The sequence below is a fragment of the Melopsittacus undulatus genome, chromosome 8 (genome assembly GCF_012275295.1).
Source record: "Melopsittacus undulatus isolate bMelUnd1 chromosome 8, bMelUnd1.mat.Z, whole genome shotgun sequence".
Taxonomy (NCBI): domain Eukaryota; kingdom Metazoa; phylum Chordata; class Aves; order Psittaciformes; family Psittaculidae; genus Melopsittacus; species Melopsittacus undulatus.
The window spans coordinates 9,191,934-9,218,101 of record NC_047534.1 but is presented as its reverse complement, the minus strand read 5'-3'; the positions used below and the strand labels follow the sequence as shown (position 1 = coordinate 9,218,101).

General features: G+C 42.2%; 3 protein-coding genes across 4 annotated transcripts in view; all 3 read right to left on the bottom strand.

Moving 5' to 3' along the window:
• Window positions 1-859: 859 nt before the first annotated feature.
• RPS15A (ribosomal protein S15a) lies at window positions 860-5,727 on the bottom strand. Of its 2 annotated transcripts, none has more exons than XM_005143391.3 (5): window positions 5,637-5,727; window positions 4,390-4,527; window positions 4,127-4,206; window positions 2,423-2,508; window positions 860-995 (listed from the first exon to the last, which is right to left on the bottom strand). In XM_005143391.3, the coding sequence occupies exons 2-5, from the start codon at window positions 4,520-4,522 to the stop codon at window positions 902-904; spliced, it is 393 nt and encodes a 130-aa protein (XP_005143448.1). In that variant the 5' UTR covers window positions 4,523-4,527; window positions 5,637-5,727; the 3' UTR covers window positions 860-901. The 2 variants fall into 2 exon arrangements, with proteins under 2 accessions (XP_005143448.1, XP_033921538.1); XM_034065647.1 differs by lacking the exon at window positions 5,637-5,727 and adding an exon at window positions 5,314-5,332.
• Window positions 5,728-6,190: 463 nt separating this feature from the next.
• Window positions 6,191-13,107, bottom strand: ARL6IP1 (ARL6 interacting reticulophagy regulator 1). The gene is made up of 6 exons (XM_034065301.1): window positions 13,000-13,107; window positions 10,783-10,916; window positions 8,991-9,110; window positions 8,286-8,403; window positions 7,548-7,632; window positions 6,191-7,297 (listed from the first exon to the last, which is right to left on the bottom strand). Exons 1-6 carry the CDS (start codon window positions 13,045-13,047, stop codon window positions 7,179-7,181), a joined length of 624 nt encoding a protein of 207 aa, XP_033921192.1. The 5' UTR covers window positions 13,048-13,107; the 3' UTR covers window positions 6,191-7,178.
• A 6,060-nt stretch (window positions 13,108-19,167) lies between these two features.
• The window catches only part of SMG1 (SMG1 nonsense mediated mRNA decay associated PI3K related kinase), a 66,508-nt gene continuing 59,507 nt past the window's right edge, over window positions 19,168-26,168 (bottom strand). Inside the window, exons 55-63 of the mRNA XM_034065245.1 lie at window positions 25,482-25,619; window positions 24,174-24,326; window positions 23,633-23,812; window positions 23,188-23,415; window positions 22,533-22,744; window positions 22,208-22,314; window positions 21,334-21,513; window positions 21,073-21,179; window positions 19,168-20,419 (exon numbers count right to left, since the gene is read on the bottom strand). Coding sequence (XP_033921136.1) covers window positions 20,342-20,419; window positions 21,073-21,179; window positions 21,334-21,513; window positions 22,208-22,314; window positions 22,533-22,744; window positions 23,188-23,415; window positions 23,633-23,812; window positions 24,174-24,326; window positions 25,482-25,619 — 1,383 coding nt within the window. The 3' untranslated portion in view covers window positions 19,168-20,341. The remainder of the gene's footprint in view (window positions 20,420-21,072; window positions 21,180-21,333; window positions 21,514-22,207; window positions 22,315-22,532; window positions 22,745-23,187; window positions 23,416-23,632; window positions 23,813-24,173; window positions 24,327-25,481; window positions 25,620-26,168) is intronic.

Genomic DNA, 26,168 nt, shown 5'->3' with positions numbered 1-26,168 from the left:
CCTTCCCAACAGACTCCAAACAAAAGCAAGGCAAGGTATTTCCAGCTGCTGTTAAAGGACAATGCAATCGCTCAGAAGCTCGCTCCCCATTCCACACCATCTGCATGCAGCTCTTCAGCCCGTCACCTGCTCTTGTATTGCTTTGAAAGGTGTTGATTTTTCTGTATTGAGTACATTACACTCTTATGCATCAGCTGCCTGAAACAAAGAGCAACTCATTCAATACTAAATACTCAATACATGCAAGCTCAGGCATCCTTACTGTCCCACTCCAGAAACTTAACAGTGACACCTTCATTCAACATGCAAAGCAGCTGCACAGCAACTACCCCATTATGCCTGCTTCAAAGGACTTTCAAAGCAGAAATCTTGAGAAAAAAATCCACCTCTCCAGTACTCCTTAGCTGCAGTTTGTGATCTGAATTCAAGCTTCAACCATCTTAATTATCCTAAAGTCCTACATCTCATAACCTTTTCAAATGTAACCAGGAAATACCTTCTGGCAAGGCATCTTCTATTATCGCCAACAGGTGAAACTACAGAGTCTCACATATGTAGCTGGAGTCACACATACCTAGCACCTGAGAGGTTACCCCACAGCATAACAGTGAGTACATAGCTTAGGACAAGAGCTCCCCTGTGGAGGCCATTCTGCACAGCAACCTGTAACTGAGCCACAAGTTGTAACTATTAGAAGTAGGTTATACCGTTAACAGAAATAAAAGTTGTGACCAGGGATGGTATGGAACCCAAACGTCCTCTGAAGCTGGAACTTGAGCACTACTGAAGAGCTGTCTGTTACAAACACTAGCACAGGTAGTGTCTGAAGTCATTAAAATACCGACTGGAAACACCAGAGTCCTTTTGAACAATTTATTAGTATCCTCTTTTTTTACAAGTTTTAGAAAAAGAATCCCAGGATTTTGCCTCCTGTGTGTTTTCGCCTAGCCTCCTCATGGTCCATGATGCCAGCTGAGGTTGTCAGAACAATGTACCTGTGAACAAAGAACAAAATGTTCAGTTTATGGTTCTGTCCTACGCTCATATTGAGCTGACAACACTAACTTCATTTCTGTATGTATAGTCATGTCTATAATTTTCATTACACAACAGCAACATCTGTTTCTCTAAGAAAGGGACTAATGGAAGTAAGGTCAGGTTATCAGACAATAACAAAGAAATTCCTCTCACAAGTACAACTCTGCAGTGTGTAAGAAATACCTATAGCCTTTTGTTCTCCAAGTATTTGTGTCTCCGCAAGATGTTTTCTTGCACATTCCCACTGTATTCAGCTCTTGCAGTAGCAACAACTCTACAGTTTCTAGACAAAATCTAATTCTATTTTACAAAGACATTTTTCTTCAGAGTAGGTAGAGCTGCCATTGTAGCAGACAGCTCCTCAACTCAGAACACGATGCCTCTCCATGTTCTGAGCAAAGATGAGTACCTGGATCAGGACTGACATGTGAAGCAGCCTTTGCCACTGCTAACACCAACATCCGGATTACCAGCCTACTTCACCCATATTGCTTCAGGTCCGAGAACCTCTTGTCCCACCACTACAAACACTATTCTGCTTTCCCAGTATTTGACTCAGGTGAATTTTGGGAAAGCAAAATACACTGCACAACAGGAGGATTTTCTATGTTGTGGAGGTTTGTTTAACAGAGGCTCAGAGTCTCTCATCACCTGATATCCATTTATACACAATCAGGAAGTTTAATTTGAACTAGTATGAAACTTACTTCCACAGACCTGGTAACTTACATTAACTCCTCCCACCTTCTGTATATGGCCGTTATTACAATTAAAATCATAGAATCATAGATTAGTTAGGGTTGGAAAGGACCTTAAGATCATCTAGTTCCACCCCCCTGCCATGGGCAGGGACACCTCACACTAAACCATGCTACCCAATGCTCTGTCCAGCCTGGCCGTGAACACTGCCAGGGATGGAGCAATACACCACTTCTCTGGGCAACCCATTCCAGTACCTCACCACCCTAACAGTAAAAAATTTCTTCCTTATATCTAAGCTGAACTTTCCCTGCTTAAGTTTAAACCCATTCCTCCTTGTCCTATCAATACAGTTCCTGATGAAGAGTCCCTCTTCTGCATCCTTCTAGGCTCCTTTCTGATACTGGAATGTGTAAGAGAAGTCCCATTTTCCCACTGAACTACAAAACTGGTGAGACCAGGATTTACCAAAGCCAAGCAAAAACAGGGCCTTGCTTAGTTTTAGTGCCCTTTAAAAGGGGTTGAAAAAAGCATTTATATGGAAGACTGATTTTTGTACTGGTATCTACCTCCAGACTGATGAGAGAGGAAAGGTGTCAGGCAGGTCTCATTCACACAGTATTAAAGCACAAGAAAAAACACACATTATTTTTATGTACAACAGGGATTTAATTCTTCTCCATACCCAAACTGACGTGAAGGCAGCAGGTTGTTCTGCCACTTTTCCAAATCCTTCAGCTGAACATCAAATCTGGGACTGATTACACCACACTGTAAAACAGAACGCCATTACAAACTGAAGAACTTTATGAACTGGATTTGCACATTTGTCATTCCCATTCACTGGATAAATGAATTTAACAACTGCAATTAAAATATTTTTGGTAGCAGAAGATCAGAGTACTAAGAAGTCTGCTCCATTACCCGCAATACACACAGGCACTTCCACTCAGGTAAGTCAAGACTCTCTCACAATTACTCAGCTGTTACTTCCTTAACAGCCCTAACTCCTTACAACCTCCTCCTCTTCACTTAAGAGTGACTTACGCTTACACTGCTGAAGCTAAACTAATAATGGCTAAACCTGGGAGAGCACAAAAGCATATTACAAATCACTGAGGATTATTAAGCATCCTGTATCATCAGAAATCCTGCAACTGCTCAGGGATATTCTAATCAACCGCTCCTACTGCCTCCAGTAACCTTGCGGGCTCCAGCTATCTTAGGAACTCCCCAAAAACAGAACAGCAGCACACCTTCCTGCACTGAGGAACATTTTTCTGAACCAAACAACTGCTCCCTTATTGCAGCTTTTGAGAGAAACATTCTATCCAGCTGCACTCCAGAAGATCTGTTACAAATTATCCCAGGAGTTCAGGCAACAGGATGCTCAAATGACATATTTTATTTTACAGACACACACCACTAGGAAGTTCAGTGGCATCAGAATTCTGCATAGTACAGTCAAGCAATGTTCACCTGCAACTTTGTCATGGAGATAGCCCCCAACATGCCCTGACCAATTAGTTTTCATGGAACTGGTTTGGGTCAGAAGGGACCCTAAAGCTCATTCAGTTCCAAACCCCTGTCATGAGCAAGGACACCTTCCACTAGACCAGGTTGCTCCAAGCCCCTTCCAACCTGGCCTTAAACACTGCCAGGGACAGGGCAGCCACAGCTTCTCTGAGCAACCTGTGCCAGGGCCTCACCACCCTCAAAGTAAGGAATTTTTACCCAATATCTAATCTTGCTTATTTCTTCCCTGAAGAGCCATCTCTAACTTGAATAGCTTAACTAGACACCACAGTGCACAGCAAGTCACCACAGAACTAGACAGCTCAGTAGTTTGAGACAAAAGCATTAAAAAGAAAAATAAATCCAAAACATACACGAATACTTCAGATGCCCCAGAACTTAAAAAGCAAACATTAACACAACATTCAACTTTCCCTCAACTACAAGCAAAGCCCATCTAGTGGCAGGAGAAAGGCTTGAATCCTCAGCACTTACAGGTATCAAACATCAATCGGAAAGCAGCTCAGTTCCTATCTCTTAAAGAGAGTCTTCTAGACACCTTAAACATCAAAGAAAGTGAGAACTCACTAGGTAGCCAGAAAGCCCTTAAAGAGAGAGAAACACAGCACACTTGCAAGCAAACTTCCCTGACAATATATCTGCATATTCAGCGTTTAAAAGAAATTTAACTAGTCACCCGTACCATTATGAATCCAGAAAAATTAACAAGCATCTGGTAATCACTGGTAACACCCAGATTACTCTAATTTATATGGATCCCATAAATATGACCTCCCTTTCAGAACTGGAGCACACAGGCAATTAAAATAAAGACACATTTCTAGAGAACTGAATTCACAAAGACAAATCCTACCTTGTTGAGTCTGCCTGTGAGATTGACAACAATCTTCCCAGCTCTGTGGTCATCAATTATCTCAAATTCGCCAATGTAACCTACAAAAGATGAAACAGATAAATCAAACATGTAACATTCAGCTACGTTAATACAACTCATTAATGTAACTGTGTTGTACAAAACTAGTTCAAGCATCTCGACCTTTTAGCCAGAAATCCCCTTAACACAACAGCACCTGCAGAAACCATGACAGAAGCCAGCGCTGCACACTCCGCACTTACCGTGCTTCATCATCACAGTTAAAAACCGGACGATTACTTTGGAGCACGGCCTAATGAGAACTTGGCGTTTCCCACGTTTCTCTGCATTGTTGATGCTTTTGAGAGCATCGGCTAGAACGTTCATGCGCACCATGGTGCCTACAGGGAAGAGAAGAGGCAGTTATGGACATCAGCCTTCCAGCACAACTCTTAAAAGTCTAATTTTAGACCTAAAACATGTAACACTGACAGGAAGTTACATTAAACCTTAAAAAGCTCTCTTAGGCTAAAAAGCAGGTTAAACCACACACTCAGGTCTGCTCAAGAGGATTTGCTACTATCATGACAAGTCAGGGAATCTAACACACCTACTTGGCTTTATGAGCATGCACAAACATTTAAAAACCATCATCCAAACAACATTTTTGGGTATGACACCTTTAACAGGTGAATCGTTTGGGACTTTAAAAGCCAGCTATGTAATATTAGCCCTAAAACTCGTTCATAGCTGTTATTAAACAGATACTGCTCAGCTTGCTTATCTGCAATAACCCTGCAGGATGCATACACAATACAGCACTCTGAGAAGGGAAACCGGGATTCAACTCTTTAATTTTCGTGATAAAGCCAAGAGCCCCCAGACTACCACAGGCCACGCCATGCCCTGGTACTGTCGCCCTGCCAGAGAGCCTGAGCACTGCCAGACCTAGCCATGACGGTGCTCCTCACAGGGGCCACAGGGCCATTACAGAGATGGCCAAGTCCTGCAGCACATGAAGCTTTCACCACTGACCCAAGGACTCCCAGACCTCGCTAACTGCTGCCCAGGGCCCGAGTGCAGCCAGACCCCGGCCCTGAGGGCCGCCTCCTCTCCCAGGGCCCCGCACGCCGCCCGCTCCCCAAGCCCGCCGCTACCTCCTCCCAGGCAGCACGGTCCTCACTCACCGAGGTCCACAGACTCCACAGTCAAGTTCCCCCGAGCCCTGCCCAGCCCGGCCCGGGTCTGGCTGCCACGCCAGCCCCCGCCCCACTGCTCCCGCCCCTCATCTCTGCGGAGAGCGGAGCCACAGGCAAGAAGATACTTCCCCCCCCTCTCCACTCGGCGGGCTCTAGAGCGCGAAAGGGAAGGCGCCGGCGGCTCAAAACGGGTGGGACCGGTCGGGCGCACCCTCACGGCCCGGACGAGGCGGTCAGAGGCGGCCGCGAGGCTCGGATGGGGCCGGGAGGCGGCGGATAGCAACCGGGACCCAGCACCACCCCCCACTCACCGGTGCAGCAAGATGGCGGAAAAGGAAGAGGCCGGGAACCCGCGCGGGATTATGGGAGAGCCATGGGCGCGGGGTGGCGCGCGGAGCGACGCGAGCTATCGCGAGACTTGGCTTCCCAGTCCGGTGGCAGCTCTCACCGGGTGCGGTCATCCTCATTGGCCGAGAGCTGCGAATCGCACTTCCGGAGCGACGCCACTGCCCGGGTTCCTATAGCAACCAGGACGCTTGGCGGCTGCTGGACGCAGCGGGGTCGGGGGGGGCCGCAGGCTCCAGCTGGAGGAACAGGATTGCACCTCCCGCGGTCCTGATCCACCGCAAGGTTCACCCGTTTGGTCCAACGTGCTCACACCCACCCCTGGTACCGGTGTCAGTCAGCCACGGGTGACATTAGAGCCCTCCCCCTCTGCAGCAGGAGCTGCCAGCCTCCTGCCACAGCTGACAGTAGCTCTGCTCTTCACAGAGAACGATTTCAAGCACAAGGTGTGTGCAGTGCCTTACAGTACTAAAACACCACATGAACGAAAGAAGTATTTTTCACGAAAAGCACAAAGTACTTAAAGAAGTTTCTCTTTAATCTGTATTTACCTATTGAACAGTTACAATGGACACTGAGAAGAGTTCATTTTAGAACAGTAAACTTTTAAAATATTAACACGGGTTGGAGCAGTTTAAAGAAAAAAAGTTCAGTTTTTTAAAAAAGGAGAGAGAGGTCATAGAAAAGCACAAATGGTTCAGACAGGCTTATTTACAGAGACAACCCTAGCATATTCAACTGATTTTGTTTACAGACATCAACATTCATAAAACCAAACATGCTACATGGCTCCATAACAACAGCAGGTTTTCAAACAATCAGCTGTTAAAGCAACACACACCTTAACTCATTTTCCTACAGTCTCAGTGCAACAGGTTGAAATTTACACTACAGCTAAACAACTGAATTACAGATTTCTATATTCCAGACTCCTGTTCAACACATTCGGTATATGCAGCCAAAAAAAAAGCAAGCAGGTTCAGTGAGACAATAGGATCACCTTCTTGCACCAATTTTGAGTACACACCCTCAGCTATCAGCCTTTCTCAGCTAATGGTCCCCCCTTCCACAAGGATCAGTAGTCATAACCTCCCAACAAAAGTTAACTTTCAGAACTTTAAGTCTTTCATAGTTCTTGTAGCCACAGATTAATGATCAGTGAACTGAAGACAGCTACAGAAATGCTATCACACATTACAATTCAGCTGTTTGCCAAGTGGGGTGTTTATTCACGGGGCTTCCTAGTTTGGTGAAGACACTGAACAGGCTCTGTACATCAACAGACAGGATCTTTCACACAAGATCAACCACAGGCTGCAGAACCCCACCAGAACAGCAAGAGACACAAACCCACAGCAGTTGCTACAGTGACATTTTCACTTCATCAGGGAGCCAGTAAAAAAAAAAACAGAAGCCAGTGAGCAATACAATTATTACTGAAATTATACATTAACTCCCAAAACTGTTCCCCAGGAAACCTTTCACAAGAGTGAACAGCAGTTAAGTCTTCATTCATTTTTCTTTTCCTTGTGCTTGAGAAGTTTGTTAATCTCCCTTTTTGCCATTCCAACATACTTTGTGATGATTCCATGCTGGTTCAGTCCAGGAAAAAGCAACAGGAAACTTACTAGAGAGGGGGAAAAAAAACCCAAAAACAAAAAAGGGAATTACTTAAGTCCTTTAACAAGCTTCTGTTACCTGCAATTCCTGTGATTCCCTTAAACCATTAAATGGAAAAATATGACCCTAAAAAAAAAAAAGTAAGTAAGACCCCCCACACAAAATCACCATACTCAATCAAAAACTGCTTCTACCCACCTCACACCATTTCAGTTAGCCAGCAAAAGTTATTTCTGTTTTGCATGCTGCACACTTACCAATAAGATAGGTCAGGAAGAGATTGTGAACTTGCTGTCCAATCCAGGCAACCACAGCAAGAGAAAAAAGCATGGTCATGAAGTACTAAAAAGTGAAAAGGGAACAGTCATCACAGACCTGCTGGGAATTCTGTGCTTTTCCCTTCAGTATTCAGCAACACTTCAACATATAAAACTAACGAAGTTCGACTCTTCCACATGCGATGCTATGCACAGGCTTGTTAAAACTGACATTACAGAGTCTACAGTTGTATGGTCTCATTATTTTCAGATCATCAGTTTTAAGGCATGGCAGTTCTTTTCTGTCCACACATCCCTTAAGAGTCAGACTATGCCACCCTCTTTGACACAACCTCAGCCTCACATAGTACCTGAAGGTGCTTTCAGGACAGTAAACTAAATAGAGTTCATGTACCTAAAATGAAACATCAGCAAGATCTGATTTTTTTTTTGACAGCCTGTGTACGCTGGAATCAAGCTGTGTTTCCAAAAATTAACCTATCCAAAGCAGCACAGTTCAGCTTTATCTTAATATATCAAGGGCATGCACCTAACTGCACAGTATTGCAAGTTTAAAGTCATGTATCTTGCCACTCCAGGTTTGAATAAGCTGTGTGACTGGCATCAAGTCATACCAGTTCTTATCTGAATAAACTGGTAATTCAAATCATGTCCCTTGCCACACTTAGGAAAAGCAAAACCTTGAAACAAGAGAGATGAACTCCTGGCACTCAATACCATTTTAGGCTTCTCTTCCTTCAGTGTGAAGAGACGTTTCCACCAGCCAACAATTCGGCGACGAGATTTCACCAAACTGCTGCAGATTTCATGAAATCTTTGCTGCTGTTCTGTAGTCCTTTTGTTAAGGAAAAAAAAAAAAAAGCCAAAATAAGAATTTAAGATCTCACCTGAAATTTAAAAAATCTCCCATGGTATTTTTCAATCAGTAAAAAAGTTACCTAGTACATATCCTGGCATTTGCTTTGCTTAGTTTTATATGCATCTATATTGAGGATTATAATGCAATTGCCCACGTAATTCTTCTGCACACTGATGCTCAAATCAACTCCCCAGGATCGACCCCATTCAAACCAATAGATCATTGATCTAAAACTGATACCAGTGTGATGCACACCTGACACCAGTCTGTATCACTATGGCTTTTATGTTAGGTCATTATTAGACAAGAACATTTATCCACGAGACATCTTAAAGCAAATATAGTAAAATTCTAACTTAATTCTAACTCAAAGTTTAGTTACAGCACATAAGAATGAACATTTTACTAGTGTTCTCACTTCATACTTTATAGAGATTGCAGATTTCTTACTACCATGACTCTACAAAGTATTTATTTGGTATTTGTAAGTCAGACATCCAATTTTATGAAGTTCATAATTTATTTACACTCAAGAAGCTGTTTAAATTCATTTATTTCCTCACCACTTGTTAGAGCCAAAGATTCTAGGTGCAAGAGCAGGAACAAGATAATCAGCCAAACAGAGAAACATAACAAAACAGGAGACTCCTGAAAGAACTGACGGGTCCACGTAGTAGATCATCCTACAGAAAGATGATAACAAATGATTTCTTAAATCTCAGACTGCTAAATGCAAGACACATTTAGTCACCTCCTCAGACTGGCTCAGGACTGCAAACAGCAGACCTACCCTCTTTCCCAACATAGAAGCAAATTTTCTGTTTATCTCTAATAAAAAGATGTTCAAGTATTTCAGCACTATTACAGAGAAATATAGATGAAAAGCAGATTCATTTTTTTTAAGTGTTAGGTAAAAAAATGCTGCAATACAGCAAGAACAGTATGAAGTTTGGTACAAGCAAAAATTCATCACCATTGCTCTCTCAGAAGCTGACATCTAGTGAAGTCAACACTGACTGGGCGATGAGTGCGTGAACGTATAAAATAACCAGGTAGAATGAAACCTCCCATCTTGCTGGTTCTTAAGTAAGTCACAGAAATCAGATCCACTACAGGTTGTCATTTGCTCTGTCTCACCTGTGAGAGCTAACCAAACCTGTTCTGGACAGGCAGCCATAAATCTCCAATTAGGACAGTGTTGTGCTGTCATGTATTAAGTATGCATCACTCAAATACAGCAGTATGTATAGTGGACAAGAACCAGCTCATCTCACAAGTGTCTCTGAATGCTCAACTGTGCCCTATGCTACTTATTTGCACTTAACAGAGCTTTCTGAACACTGGAGTAAAAAAAGAAACAACACATTCCATTGTAGGGATAGCCTTTCTATACATTTTGCACAGTGCTAAATGTGCTGAATGTTCAAGTTTATTTTTGATGAAGTACCAACTCAGAATATAAATTAGTTCTATTTCCTCAAAGTATTACTCAACATGTGATCTTTCCTGCTATAATCACAGCATTTGTAACATGATATCCTGAAGTTCATGCAATTTTCCATTTCATTTGATTTCTATCCTCCTCACCACCCTTGAAGACCATAAATTTTGATTAGCTTGAAGATTGATTAGATTGAAGACTGATTATCCCTTGCCTCACCTGGTTCAGCATTTATTTCTGCAGGTCCCCTCTTCTTACTCCAAAGCCACACTTAACTCGCAAATTGCACAGCTGGCATGGACACTTATTTGTACAAGGCAGATTGAGTTCAGCCTGACTACTACCATGTAATGTAAAAGCACGTACAAGTGCCTCCAGCAAGCCAGTTCTATATCTCCAATCCGTGGATGGAGAATCCCCCCATACTGTTGACTTAAAGTTACCTGCAGTCCTTCCTTTTCCTCCTTTCTCAAAGGACAGGACAGAGAATGTAAACAAACCTGTGCTTGCCTTATGGAAATAAGTTCTCCATGATGATATTGCCATTGGTTTTGGGAAAAAGCCAAAGGAGGAAACAAGATTTCACTAAGAAGCAGGAATATGAACTCACTGAGGAAGGACATACAGCTGAGTGTGGTAAAAACTAGAGCAACCTTTGCTGGCAAACAGCTTTCACAGAAAGCACTCCCCTCCCTCTGAGCTGGATGGGATTCGTTTTACTTCCTGGTCTCAATATTTAAGTTTTTTTTTTTTTTTTTTTTTTTTTAACAAAGTTCAGATTCTGTTTCTGAATGTGTGTGGAGTAAAAGCCTTCCTATTCAGGCTTTAAAACTGTCTTACTAATTTACTTAGTAGGCTTGCTGCCAGCCATGAAAGTGCAATGGTGTTCTAGGCTCTCTTCACAAGCTACTTACAGAAAAGAGAAGGAAACAACACTCATCAGCGCCAGAGGGAACCAGGCTCTCTCCCAGCGAAGAACTTTATCAGTCATCAAAATCACTTCTCCCCATCCTTGCAACTGCTCTTCCAAGCTGGCCGTTTCAGCAGCCTACACAGAAAGAGAAAACTCAATTACTGCTAATCAGAGTATCATATTAATTCCCACACTCCAAGTAACTTAAAAAGTCATAATTAAAGACCCAAGTCACAAACTTTTCTGAATAACTTTATTACTAATAAGGTTCTAAGTTTTGCACTAAGTTATTACATCACAGCAGTGATTCTTTAAAATAGTCAAGACCCTAACAAAGCAGCAGCATGTTATTAGACCAAATGATACCTCCACCCAGATTTTGCCAACGTGTTTTCTCCCCTAGTCTCCCATTTACTGTACTCCCTCCTCTCCTCCTTGATTAGCAGAAAGTTTTAAGGTCTATATAAAAACCTCTCAAGTTTTCAGAGTCAGCATCTGGAAAATTACAACATGAAAACTACTTTAAATGTATGCATTTTTAAAGCCAACTCTACCACATTAAACTGAAGCTTTCTAGTTGCTATCCAACAGCAATTTTTTATTATGTAGAAGATGGGTAACTTAACTGTGGATTCTGAGTTTTTATCCAACTGAATGCAAGTGGACTGCACAAAAGTTTTTCCATATGTTGCCTAAGACCAGGCAGCCTTTAAACCCCCTTCATAAATTAGTCCTTCCCAGACATCTGCAAGGAGGCCCTATCTGCTCTGGCATCAGCTTGCTAAGCAGCTCACCTGAGGTGCTCCACATTTAACATAGCTTAATAGTCTCCCCTCAGGGTAAAAAGGTGTATCTCAGGAATTAAAAGACTCAGGTAATCATGAACAGAACCCATCACTGCCTAAGACCTGCACATGTGCTGTACAGAGCTAGAACAGGTTTCATTGTCACTTAACCCAGATAAGAAGCCTGACTCCACTAGAATAACAAGGACAGCTGAGTGCAGCTATCATGTTAAAGCAGTTTTCTTGTGTGACACTACTGGAAACTATTTGAAATTTCAGTTGAGGACAAAAGAAAAAGTAGAAAACTATTTGACATCCTGCTGAACACCTTCCAGTTCTCCTGTCTCATTCATGTTACTGACACAAACTGTCACATGGGGCAGGGGGAGCTGCATTTCTCCAGAAAACATTTTACAACAAACTTTTTCTTTATTTATTACCTCTGTGTGTCCGTTTTTAACATCACAACTAACAGAAAACTTAATGGAAAACAGGCTGGAATATAACAACATTATTAACAGCAGCGTCTGCCTGCCTAAAAGACCACAATTATAAGTTCCCACTGGGCCACACAGAGAAAACTTATCAGCTTTTGCCAACACCACCTTTGTTCCAGGGCCCAGCTACGAAAAGTGCTTTTTCATTAATCAAACAACATAAAAGCCTCTGAGAATATGAACTCAATAGACCTCGAAAAGGGCATCCCTTTATGTTTTTTTTTTTGACAATACAGCTCTGCACACTGTTTCTGTTTAAATTCGAACCTTTCTTCGACCCCCCTGCTCCTGGCAGGTTCCTGGTCATCTTCCAGACTGCAGAGTGCGGCACCCACCAATAACGCCATCAAAAGCTGCCCCTCTCCAACCCTTCAGATGCCTTCGTAGTCATTGTCCCATGGTAGCGGTTTACCATAACAGCAACCAATACACATACCCTTGTATTTATTTAAGCACTGAAGTATTCAAGCCCACCCTGACGTATTGAAGCTAATAATCCAACTCCCACGAGTCTCCTGCACCACCTAAACATCTGTAAAGCTGCCAAAGAATGCTAAAACATAGAGACATGAATATTTAGCGCAAGCCTTGCACATCAGGTAGAGCCAGGTGTTACGATGAGCTCCGTCCAGCTCCCAAGCACACGCACAGTGCAACCTAGGCAACCCCAGCCCCCGCCAGGCCCTAGGGCACAAACCGATCCCTTGCGAGAGCTGTGAGAAGCAAACCCGAGCGCCGTGAGGCAGCTCCCCTGCGATTCTCTAGCTCGGGAGCCGAGGCGGCCACCGGCAGCTACGGCGCAGGTAGGCCAAGCTCCCCCACCTCCCCCAGCACCAGGAGGGCCGAGCGGCCGCCAACCCTTGCCCAGCCACCAGAAGGCAGGGCACGTTCCCCGCCGCAAAAGGGACGAGTGTTGCCGGCACCGCCCGCCCTCACCAGCTGGTAGACGCTGTTGTTGCTATCCTCCGCCATCTTGCTCATCATCCAAACAACCCCACAAACCGACCGCGCCCTCCTGCGCCGCTGCGCGCAGCAGCCTTTTATATCCTCCACGGCTCTTCTCCGCATCCTGATTGGTTTTCTTTAAACTCATCACGAGCCAATCGCAGAGCTCCAACCGCGCCATTTCGGCAGCCGGTTGGCTGGTGGGATTCAAATAGCGACAAATGTCCAATCAGCGCGGGGTTTCCACGCTTCCTCCCCCTCCCTCCGTCGCAATGCGACTGGAGCGGACGTTGGGGCCTGGCTGAGGCGGGGCCGGGCCGGGCGTTACCTGTGGAGCCGTGGGGAAGCCCACCCGCCGCCTCGGCCGAGGGGAGCGGGCCAGCAGCCGGCCGTTGACAGCGGCGGTAACAGTCACCTCCCCGCCGGGACATGAACGGATAATGCTTTTATGTAAAAATAAACCTGACGCATATAACCGAACGTGTGATTATTGGGTTGAAAATAAGTAGAAGATGTGCTGTCTAAAAATATGTTCCCTTTTCTTGGCATGCATTGTAAGTGTACGTGTCCTACAAACGAGACTGAACCTTCAGGTCGAGAGTGTTTTAAGGCTAACCAACAGCCCGTTATTGCTGAAGTAACAGCACCGGAGGCCCTCACCAGCAACCTTTCTTTGACGTGAGGTTTTGCTTAAACCCCTTTTCCTTAAAAATACCTGGTTTTCCAGCACAAGTATTGCTGTATTACACATGACTGAGGAGTCAGCTGCAGACAAGAATCTGGGTACAAGGTTTCCAGATTAGCACACAGGAAAAGGGTGAGATGACTCCAGAGGAAGGTTCTCCAGCCCCAACCGCTGCCTGACCTACCCTGATAATTACCGTCTGTCCATAGCTCGCTTGCTTATTACAGAAGCAGCAGCAGCAGCACAGGGATAGACACAGGAGGAAAGCACCAGGATATAAATGTTTCCTGACTCAGCTTTCTAAATGTTTCAGGCAGACATGTCAATGAGCTTCATCACAGCCCCCAGGATGTCATGCATGCGATTCCCAGCTGAGGACAAAGAAAATGCCTTATCATTTCTGGCACCAAAAGTGCGATACTCTTCCAACCCAGCTCACCAGCTTGATGGAGAGGTAAAAAAGGACTAAGGATGACACTGTAAAAGCAAAACCATGTCTGGACTGAGGAGCCTGACCTTTTATAAGGTGCTTTTCACACTCGTATAAGATTTTATAAGATAGCTTACTGAACAGCTTCCAAATTCATTTACATGTTGTTCAGAGTAGTTTTGTGTACCATTTTGTACTTAAAAATGGTGGAGGCCACCCTTGAAATCTGTAAGTTTACCACAGCAAAGCTGAAAAAAAGCTAATTTCATAAGAAAGTGATGCCAGCAATAACTCCAATTAGACTTAAGGAAGCATGGACATAGAAGCATGATGCACTGCTGTTTCTAGGGGTATCTGCAACATCCGGCAGAAGCCACTTCTCTGGCTATTCAATATGACCAGCCAGCTCCTGGCTTCATCCGTTTGTGTGACCACAAACCCAGAAGCACTTACCCATGAAAACAGCAGGTATTTCCATCACCCTGAGCCATGGTCAGATTCATGATCTTCTTTCAAATGCCAGCTCCCTAACCAGCCTACCAATTATGGCATCTGCTACCCTAGAGGGTCCACAGAGGTGCAGTTCCTTCATGTTAAGTGTTCCTCCATAACTTGGAGGGGCAGAGGGAAGAGCGTGCACTACAGGATGCCTCCTCCTCCCAGAAATATCAGTGGAGACGGATGGTTGCATTGCCGAGAACAGGGCAGCGCAGGGCTCCTCGCTTGCTGGGCAGCCAGGCCGTTTGCAGCACAGTGTGGATAAAAGCTGTGTGGCACACATATGCATGTATATGTTTATAAATTTGGTTGTTAAAATCAGAGCCCTAATGTGGAGGGCAGAGAATGGTAATCACAGTAACTAAAGAGTGTGGAAAAACCTATTCATCACCTCCCATACATTACCTGAGCTGCGAAATCCAATTGTTTTCTGTATGTTTTAATGTATGACACGGGTCATGCTAGTGTGATGCATTCTTTCTTTGCTGAGATTTTCACTTAGCAGTTGCACAGAAATGTAAATGACCAAGCTAACTTCAAAGCACCTCTAAAAGGAGCAGTTTAATCGCTGTGTGCAGTTAGAGACACAGATTTCACATTAAACCTCCACCCATTCATCACACCTAATATAACAAATGCATGTCAAACTTTCTTATGCCATTCACAAAACATTAGTCTGATGAATGGCAAAATTGTTCTGATCAGTTATGCATTTAAGTACGTACAACAGTAGTTTTATGTAATATCTGTATTTTCAATTAAATTCTTTAAAATGCTAAGAGTCTACTGAGAAATAATTATTTTCCACTAAATAAAAATATATGCACATAACTAGGAATTGTGTTAAGAAAGAAAAAGATGGGTGGCAGGTATCATCTTGAAACTTCTTTGCTAGTCCAATTCTTTAATGTACAAAGGGGGATGTCTGTTAATTTTAGGAAAATTTTGCAAAAAAAAAAAGAGGAAAAAAAAAACCCAAAACCTTTGAAGTATTTCAGTGAGCTAAAACAGAATCGCCAAATGTACCTGACACAGGGCACTGATGAATATTTGAAGCAGATAAACCTTCAGGAATGTAGCATTTAGAAAGATGGAGCTTTAACGTCTCCAGTCCCCTCCAGTATGGGATGTTTTTGTGCAGTGCTTTCCATTCGGACATCCCACAGTTAGCAACAGAATAAATGTTATCGATCAGTTTATTGAAGGGTGGAGAGTGCTGCGTGGTGTCACCCACAGGGTCTGTGCAATTAAATACTCCTCTGCCTGTGCATGGTAACCTTGCACGGCCTTTTACAGACATCTCATTCTTCCTTGAAGAACTATCTCCCTCTGACTTTTGACTGATTTATAAAGGAGACTCGAGTCTCTTACAGCTATTAGTAACATCCTGTCTATTTTTTCAACCTAAATACACTAATTCTGAAGGCAGAACCAACTTTTGCAAAGCAAATACAGATCATGGAGCCCCTGCAAAGTACCAAGATAATTTCTCTTAACTGTACACATTCCAATTTAGTTATAATAACTTGATACTGCCACAATTCCAGCAAAGTAACATAAGGACTTCCACTTAGCACATCCCAGCAACGTGTTTGGTAGAGCAGTGCTCACTCCTAGGCATTACAAAAGGGGAGCGGGAAGAGAAGGTAAAGCAGTAACTGGATTTTCAAAGGGTTAAGAGTATGTCAACCACTAGCCTGTATACTTGGGAGAAGAAAACAGCTTAAAACTGATGAGCATACTTGGAATGTGACTTTGAGACATGAGTTTATAGCATGGTCCCTGGGTTGGCATTCACGGCAGGCAAACATCAGGTGCAAACTGGGCATTAAGCGAATGGTTTGACAAAGATCTGATTCTAGATTTATGTTGTTTTAGAGAATTCCCTATTACTGCAGAAAAAATGAAAATGACTCAGTTTAAAAAAAAAAGTAACCTTACCTTTAGAAGAAACACACTATCTTTTAAAAAATACCATTAACTAATGCAATCTAATTTAATACACAAGATCCATGCACAGAACCTGCATCTTAGGTTTAACCAAGACTGTGCCAATTGACCACATTGTCAACATCTATGAGGAAAAAACTTGTCAGCACACAAAAGCCAATGGTCCTGCTACTGCCTCAGCAGGTAAGCTCTTGCTTCAACATTAGCTATGCAGATTTAGAAATCTGTAGAATCCTGCTCCAATTTAGAATCATAGAATAGTTAGGCTTGGAAAGGACCTTAAGATCATCTAGTTCCAACCCCACTGTCATGGGCAGGGACACCTCACACTAAACCATATCACCCAAGGCTTCATCCAACCTGGCCTTGAACACCGCCAGGGATGGAGCATTCACAGCTTCCCTGGGCAAAACATTCCAGCACCTCACCACCCTCACAGTAAAGAATTTCTTCCTTATATCCAATCTAATCCCTGTTTAAGTTTTAACCCATTACCCCTTGTCCTGTCACTACAGTCCCTAATGAAGAGTCCCTCTCCAGCACCCCTACAGCCCCCCTTCAGATACTGGAAGGCTGCTACGAGGTCTCCACACAGCCTTCTCTTCTCCAGGCTGAACAGCCACAACTTTCTCAGCCTGTCTTCATATGGGAGGTGCTCCAGTCCCCTGATCATCCTCGTGGCCTCCTCTGGACTTGTTCTAACAGTTCCATGTCCTTTTTATGCTGAGAACACCAGAACTGCACACAATACTTCAAGTGAGGTCTCATGAGAGCAGAGTAGAGGGGCAGGATCATCTCCTTTGACCTGCTGGTCACACTCCTTTTGATACAGCCCAGGATACAGTTGGCTTTATGGGCTGCAAGCACACACTGAAGCCGGCTCATGTTCATTTTCTCATCAACCAACACCCCCAAGTCCTTCTCTGCAGGGCTGCACTGAATTTCCTTTTTGCTCACCCTTTAGCTGTGCCTGGGATTGCTCCAACCCTGGTGTAGGACCTTGCACTTGGCATGGTTAAACTTTATAAGGTTGGCATAAGCCCACCTCACAAGTGTGTCAAGGTCCCTCTGGATGGCATTCCTTCCCTCCAGCGTATCAACGGAACCACACAGCTTGGTGTCATCGGCTAACTTGCTGAGGGCGCACTCAGTTTGGGCTTTATTTTGTATTCGTTTGTGTTAGGCACTTCAATCTCCCCCATAATTTTCTCAACCACAGTAGTTTTGCATACAAGGAAATTATGGATACATATTCTTTTTTTTTAAACTTTATTAAATTATGCAGTAAGAACCCATCTCCACACAAGTGTTTCATTTCTGGATAGCAGAGGTATAATACATGAGCCACAGGTGAGTGCATTACCCCTCCCTTCCCCCCAGCTTCCAAGACATAAAACAGCATGTAGAATACACTCTTGTCTATGGTGCTCCAAACAGATTGCTCGTAAGGTTATCAACTAGAGAAAAGTAAAAAGAACTGACAGTGTCAAGTGTCCTGTCCTGCATATGAATGTTCTTCAATGCAACATGCAAACACCTTCTTTCTCGCAGCACGTGGATGGCAGAGGGTTCAGGAAGCAATGGCAGTGGAATGCATTTGCATGGGTATCATTAGATATGAAGCCTGTGACTTCCATAGAGTTAATCAGGCAATCAGAATGCAAAAAAGGCCATGTGTCTGCTGGAAATCCTCACACTTCAAAGTGCATGTCCACAAAAAATTGGCAACAGAGGAGAAAGTGAATTCTAAGACCTACTGAGGAGGCAGAACAGTCAGCATAGTGCAAATACTGAAAATAATACAAGTTTGGCTATTATTTCTGCCTGGTGTTACTTTATGTCATCCGAAAATTACTAGCCAAGCTTTCTACTCAGATGAACTGCTGCAAATCCATTCAGTTAAATTAGTTTTACGTCAGTAGAGGGCTTGGCTCAAATCCTTTAATACCTGTATTCTGATTGAAAAAATGCTGTATTTAAAGTGTGTTTTACTCTGAAAAGTGACTAAAATGGCATAAAGAATCTTCCCATGTCTATCGTTTTTTCAACAACTGTGCATAATGAACTCCCCAAGTTTACAAAAGAGAAACATTTTATATGCAGCTACACAAAGTTACCTGGGTTGAGAACACCAGTGTGCGCTTCTTTAGCTATCAGCACCCGTAAGATTCTGCGGTTGTTACTGAGTTGTGGTAGGTTGGTTTGCTCTAAGAAAAGGAAGCTGCCTTCTCCTACACGTCCCACTTGAAAACAACTGGCAGACAAGCAGGACATTGATCTAAGTAAGGAGATGCCATTTTTAGAGAGACTTTTCTGACCATAATCACACTTTGAGTGCAGAATTGACTGAAACACCCAACCAAGCAGAAAACTGGTGGAAGAGTCACTGTGGATGCATTATTGAACAACCATCTACAGAAGTAATATGGCAAAGGAAAATTGCTTTGCAGATATCTTTACAGATCTAGTTGAACAAAAATTGGAGAGTCCTTCATTTCTTGGATTATACATATACCCCTGGGAACTGAAGTGTTGTAATTTACAAGTGTGACCTAAAAGTATTAGGAAAGTGAAGTAAAAAGCGTATCACTCTACCTCCACCAGAACATCACTTTATTGTTTATCTGTCATCAACAATGTAAAACTCTACTAGATACTCTATCCTGGTTTTTAAAAAGGTAAAGATTACATTGGATTAGCTATGTTGTACGAAAGAAACTACAGCAATCACAGTAGAATGAGATTGGAGGGACAATTTGAATTACAAAAAAAGTGTACACTGCAAGCAGAGGGAAGTGCACATTAAATCAAATGCCTGTAGGATTCATTACTTTTAAATGCACAGCGACAATTTGGAGAAACTGTACATAATAGAATCACAGAGATGACTTCAAAATAACCAAAACTACACTTTGCATTTGACCATCCAACTCATAAGTAATCATTGATGTTCCATATTTTCAGTGCTTTTGGAAAATTTGTTTACCAAATGAAATTTAAGTTGGTAAATTTGACTAAACTGTGAAGTAGAAGGATTGAAATGAAAAGTATATTGGAAGTACGCCTAACCTACAAGAATAAGCCAAGAGGGGTATATGCAAGAGAAGGCTGGGAGGGAGGAAAGAAAGGAAAGAGGAAAGGGAGAAGAGAAGAAAGGCTTTTTCTTCTATCTCAGAAGTTCTTCCAATGCGGCGTGTATCTGATGTACAGCTCTTCGCTTTCAGTCCATTTCTGAAGTGTACATTTGTAGCCTTTTCCCGTACTAACTGGTCAACTCAACCAGCACTGTTGCCACGCAACAAGAGTAACAAGAATCTGAATGCATCAAATCTTCCCTTGCTGTGATTTCTTCATGGCCCATTTTTTCTGTTTTTCTTTGACCAGGGTTCGGTGTTTCCTGAAGTGTTCACAGGGTCAGGTGGAATTGAGTTCCAAATCACTCTGCGGTTTGTAGCATCCCGATTTCTTTCTGCAGCTAACCCCCAGACACGTTTGCAGTTCTTCCGTAGCAGAAAGACAAACCGTGTTGCTCAAGCGGTGAGCTTTCACCCTTGACTGTGGGGGTTGCAGACCATTGTGTTTAGCGTATCCCTGAGTGCAGCTATCCTGCAGGATTCACTTCCCAGTGCACCGAGATTTCCTAGGTTTCCTCAGATTAAGCCCCAGTATGCATCACCACCGACTGTGGTGCGGCTATGGATGCCTGAGGCCGAGTTGATTCTGGTGGATGTCTGACCTCGCTGAACCAGACTGATCTGCTTTCTCCCTACTCATACCCAGGCAGTCCAACCTTCATACAGCTGAGCCAAGTTATCTAGATTAGTTGCTTCCTTAATCACAAAGTCAACCTATTAAGAAGGTCAAACAAGTAATTATAAATAAGCCAGATTTTTTAAAGTGTTTCAGTGATCTTAAAATTTGAGTCATCTGCAAATACAGAATTTCAGCGAGAAGAGATCTATAGTAACTGTAAATCTCGCATAACTGTGTAGTCCACATAAGAAACAGGAATTTATACTGCAGGGGCAGACCAAGATCACACATCTCATTCACTGCCCCTATCTTGAAGATAGTCACAATGTTCTCAAATTCACATAGGCATCTGGGTCCCCTGACTCAGCCTCCCAGAGTCACGAGTGTGGCTGTGTTATGCCAAAAAGCACAGATAAGTTCTGTCTTTTAGACAGCGGTACAGATCGCCTGTTCTGCCTGGATATCAACAGCTGTGTAACATTTGTTAGCTTACTGACATACAAAAGGCAATTTTATTAAATTCTTAAGTTTATCAAATGCTTTTGTTTTCTGTATCATAGATTTATATAAATAAAAGAAAGCAGCAGCATACCTTGATTTGTACTGGAATATAAATCACATACCTTGGAAGGGATGCCCCATTCACAGTAGGATTTTAATCTGCATACTTCAGCATCCACACACATGTGCTTTCTACCAAACATTTAAAGTGAAGACCAGTACTGGAATTTCACTATTTTGAACTCACCTGTTCAGCAACAGACATTCTCCTGTTGGGATCCACATCTCGGCCCTCTAACTTGGCTTTGACCCGCTTCCACACGCTAACTGCATATGAATTCCTTTCCTGCACGGCTAAAGGTACAAAATAAAATCTATTCAATTTTACATTCCTGCACAGAAACCCACTGAGGTGTTTGGGGATTTTCACTGTTGTCAGTGATGGGGTTTTTTAGCTAAAGCTTTGAATTTTTTTATTTGTTTGGGGTTTTTTTAGCCCTGTATTTACCTTTTCCTGTTTTAGGGTCCCTGGCTGTCTTTTTGGGACTACAGGCAGCACTTCTGCCAGTTCCTGGGACTGTGCTCGGAGGAGTATCTGCTGACGTGGCAAGATTTTTCTGAATTAGCTTTCTTGCATTCTGCGACATCACCTCTGGCTGAGTTTTCTGCCCTGTGTTGCTACGTACAGCTGTGAAGAAGTTATTCAAGAATATATTATAGATGCAAGAAAAAGCACAAATAAAAGTGTATCAAATGCAGCTATTGGGACTTGTGTACAAATGCATTTTAAATTGTACTTTAAACTCTGCACCAGTTCTTCTCTCTTAAATCTTCCCGTTTCCTGATTTCCTTCACTTAATAAACAAGACATTTTGTTCCACTGCAAAACATTTAATTCTGTCATTCTGTATGGCACTTAGAAAATGCAGTTCTTGCTCCTGATAGAAATCAGGAACTTGTGCTTAGCCCAAATATGGACAGTAGAATAATCCTTAAATAGAAAGAAATCCATGCTCATGAGAAAATTTGTGGTTTTAACTGTAAAGTCATGAACATTTTGCTTGAATGACCTTGCAGGATTTCTGGATTGATTTCAAGGCCACCATACATTTTAGTATTGATTTCAACAGAAATCACCATTCAGTTGATATACGTGACAATGTGTTCCATGTGTTCTGGGCTTTGTGGAGTGAATCCAGTTCTCAAAAGGCTATTCAAAGGCTAGAACAGCCACTCAATTCACTACTGCATGGTCAATAGCTTTAATTTTACAGGCTTTTATAATCTTATAGAGATTGTCTGTATTTCAAGATTTAAAAGTTATGACCCCCTCGCTATATAAATTCCTGGTATTTGAATGCTTGTACTTTTTCAAGTATTACCTGCAGCAAAGGTTGGCTGATATGCAGCAGCTGACGTTGGGCTTGAGCATTCATTTGATGTATCCGTGACTAAGGGTGATGCAAACCCCACCAGATTATTGTAGACACTAGGAAACAATGGAGTTGATAAATATTCATGCAACTATCTGCCTTACTGAAAACTCAAAAAGTCAAATTCTGCAAAAAGACTCCTGCATTCTAAGACTCGGAATGAATTCTAAGACAGACAGGGTACCAAGTAGGTACCCCTGTGCTGGCTGTGTTTCTGCCATGTACAGGTAGATAGGCAAGCAGCATGCCTTTTCCCAGAAGATGACTTTCTTACCTTTGGCTCTGTGTTTTTAGTTCTTTCAAGGTGGGAGTTATTTCCTGCAGCATTTCAACATGTTCCTGACTGCGGACTTGACCCATAACCTGAACTAATGTAAACAAAACTGTCTGAATATTATCTTGCCACGATTTATATTCGCCCAAGAACTGCCTAACACTATTCTCATAGGGAACATCTTCACCATCTGCCAAAGCTGCTTCTTCATCCTGTAACAAAGACATGTAAAAAAGGTTAACTGTTTGTTATATTTTGGCTAAGAGAATAAAGCTGAGCATTTCTTAACCTCTGCAGCCCCTCTGTTATTTGACTACAAAGATCCACAATTTTCAGTAGTTACACTTCAAGAAATTTGTAAAAAATCTGTAAAAGATCAAATGTTTTGCTGATTAAAACCCAAGAGGATTTGTAAATGCAAAAGAAACTGTTTCAACTCCTGGATGAGAGAAAAGGTTTAATTCAGCCAAAGCCTGATCAGCCTAACTCTAGAAATAAAGCTTTATAAATTCTTAGAGGTGAAATGAATTTTGTCTTGAACTCCATAAACACGTTTCCCTGTTTCTAGACACTCTAAAAAGTACATCATTAAAGTGTTATTTTTCCTTGAACTATAGAGGTTTGAGGGATAACTTTAACGAAGTTTTAGGCATACCTTTGCCATAGCTTTCAGTAGATGTTTGACATCTCCAAGTTGTCTGTTATGACCTGTGAGCACAGTTTTAATACTATCCACCAGATTCTGAATTGTTTCACAAACTGTTTCTATTTGCTGTTCTCTTTCTGTTTGCACTGTCCTCTGTGTAGATATTTCCTGGGTCAACTGCTTGTGAGCTGAGTGAAGCCATTCAGAGCTGCCAATAGGATGTTCAAGACCAGTGCCCTAAAAATAGCAGAAACACCTTTGTATCTGTATTCAAAGATAAAATTCAATTACTGTCTGAATGCTACTGCCAAGCGTTTAGCAGCTGATGGAATAAACTCTGTAATGCATGACCCATTAGAAGGGATACATAACATTTAGAATGAAAGTCAAAATTGGGAACTCGTGATTATAATGATTCTGTAATGTTATATATTTTGCTTTGACCTTTACTTACCACTCTCTGAAGCAGTCGAAGTTCCAGTTCAGAGACTGAACTGTTGAACTGTGATGCAAAAGAACACATCTGTTGACAACGTTTGAGAAGTTCAAATAATGCAGCATCAAGATTTAAGGCTTCTGCTGTTCTAGTACGTAAACTTTCAAAATGAATGATATTACTGCAGAGGAAAGTGACCTGAAAATCAAAGCAAGTGAGAAAAATTATTCCATTTAAACTTGCTATTACACAAATTGCATTTGTTCCATGCCCTTAGAAGGGACAATTTTAAACACATGCCCTTAGAAGGGACAATTTTAAATACAACAGTAAAGCTATTCTGTTACAGTAGCAGTATCATTTCAGGGTCATCCAACCCTGCAGCAACCCCCCCAGAGGTTATTCATAATGGTTTAAGTGAAATTCCCAGAAGTATTAGGTTATTTATGTCTGCTCTTTAGATGCTGAGGAGGAAGAATGTCTTCTACATAAATCTCCAGTAGGAAATACAGAATAAACACACTTAAAAAGTCAATAGTACCATACTGCTGTACAGTACCTGGCTTGCTCTTTGACTTTCTTTCAGTACAAGGTTTCTTCTTTCAGCAATAGTGGCATCAAAATCTTGCAAGACTGGTGCCAGTGCAGGATTAGCACCTCCTGCCCATTTTAAACGCTGCTCAATACTTGCTTCAAGTGCTGCTAGTTTCTCCTGTGTTGGTGACCAAAACACACACACACAGATATAGATAAACCATACAGATATACATAATCTTAAGCCTAACTGCCTAACCTCAAAAAAAAAGATTATGCATGTATCACATGCAGGCACGCTCTTACACCCATATATAGAAAAGAATGTGGCACTCATGACTGACAAATGTTATCTTACACTCTTTAAAGGTCTATTTTCAGCACACTTCACAACTGGATTTGATTGTTATGGAAATAAAGTCACCTGTCTAGGTTATAACACATCAGAACCCATCCCCCCTCCCCCAAACCAAAAGCAGGTAGAAAGTAATCACATTTCTAGACTAAAAATTACATAAAATCATAGGAGTCCTGAATTATTTTACAAATAATCTTCAAAAACTATTACAAACAGTAACTTCACAGAATCCCAAGGGTTGGAAGGGACCTCAAAAGATCATCTAGGCCAACCCCCCTGCAAGAGCAGGGAAAACTAGAGTACATCTGTATCTCAGCTCCTCATCCCTAAAACAGGGGTGATGACTTAGCAAAACCCTCTGCTTGGTTATTGCCAAAGTGGACTGTGCTCCTGAAGGGACGTACACCAGGGAAGAGGCAGGAGGAAAGCCTGAGGGTAGTGATGGGGTGTGCTGGGAAGCAACAGGGGACAGGCATGGACAACTAAAAAGGAAATAAAAATTAAAGAAGCTAAGCATTATTTAAACAATTAAGCATACTATATTACTGGTAACCAAAAGCCTAAAAAGCTGAGCCAAGCCAAAGCACACAGAAACCTTAACACACAAAATAACTGATTAGCCTGGATCTACAAAGGGAGCTTCTGACACTTAGTAAGATAATAATGATGATCTAGATCAGACAAAAAGAATAGGAGCATGATCAGCCTTCAGAAGGAAAAGTACTTTCACATACTCGTATTTTCACTTGTGAAACAGTGATATTCCAGAAAGAATATTTTGTGTGAGATGGCAAAAACCAAGCAATGTACCAGTATACATCAGACAGGCTTATAAGAGATCAGTGAAAATGACACTGAATTTGTGGTTCGATAGCAAGAGAGAGAACATAATCCAGAGGTGGGAGATAATTTTGCCATTTGTGTTAAGTCACATTCCAATACACTGCTGAAGAAACCTCCCAAAGGTAATAGTACCTGGACTGTTGCAATTGAAGCTTCAATCTGACTGAGTGTGTGAAGTTTCTTTTTCATGCTGGCTAAAATTGCAGAACGAGGTGGAGGAGTAACAGAAATAGCTTGTGGGCGACTGATGAGAAGATCTTCGTGCTGCCACTTTAAGGAAATAATGGGAACACCTGATCAGTCATATTTCTCAGCACAAAATACTCTGCTTTACAAACAGTAACTGTAGTACTCTGGTATACTTGATAAGTAAGGGCATTTTAAAAGGGCTAAATGTGAGACAACACCAGCATGCTTAGAACTCTTAAATGGTTAAGTGTTAAATTATATAAGTAGCTGTAAACTATGCTTTGCTGGCTTGGATATCTATACCACTAATCAGTCATTAACTTACTATGAGTGATTTACACACACTTCCCTATCTAAAGGAAAATCCATCAATCATCAGAAATAATTCCTTTGTGATGCACTAAAACACCATTTTGCTTACCAATCTGTTAACTGGTTCATTAACTGACATGGAGAAAGTCTTTCCCTTAACCTCCAAATCACTACAAAATGAAGATCGATGATACTATAATACAACTAGATACCAGCATAGAGCTCAAGTTGCACAATGGCATTTACTAAAGCCTCAGAGGAACATTTTTAGAATTGATACAACTACTATTTATATTTTGTCACAAGGCAAACAGTGGA

Excerpts from the sequence above, each read along its gene's own strand:
- RPS15A (XM_005143391.3), bottom strand. The coding sequence starts at position 4,522 with ATGGTGCGCATGAACGTTCTAGCCGATGCTCTCAAAAGCATCAACAAT. Across the intron at positions 4,207-4,389 it reads AACTGTGATGATGAAGCACG|GTTACATTGGCGAATTTGAG; the intron begins GTAAGTGCGGAG and ends CATCTTTTGTAG. Across the intron at positions 2,509-4,126 it reads TCACAGGCAGACTCAACAAG|TGTGGTGTAATCAGTCCCAG; the intron begins GTAGGATTTGTC and ends TCTGTTTTACAG.
- ARL6IP1 (XM_034065301.1), bottom strand. The coding sequence starts at position 13,047 with ATGATGAGCAAGATGGCGGAGGATAGCAACAACAGCGTCTACCAGCTG. Across the intron at positions 9,111-10,782 it reads GTTGTTTCCTTCTCTTTTCT|GATGATCTACTACGTGGACC; the intron begins GTAAGTAGCTTG and ends ATCTTTCTGTAG. Across the intron at positions 7,298-7,547 it reads CTTCCTGACCTATCTTATTG|TAAGTTTCCTGTTGCTTTTT; the intron begins GTAAGTGTGCAG and ends CCCCCTCTCTAG.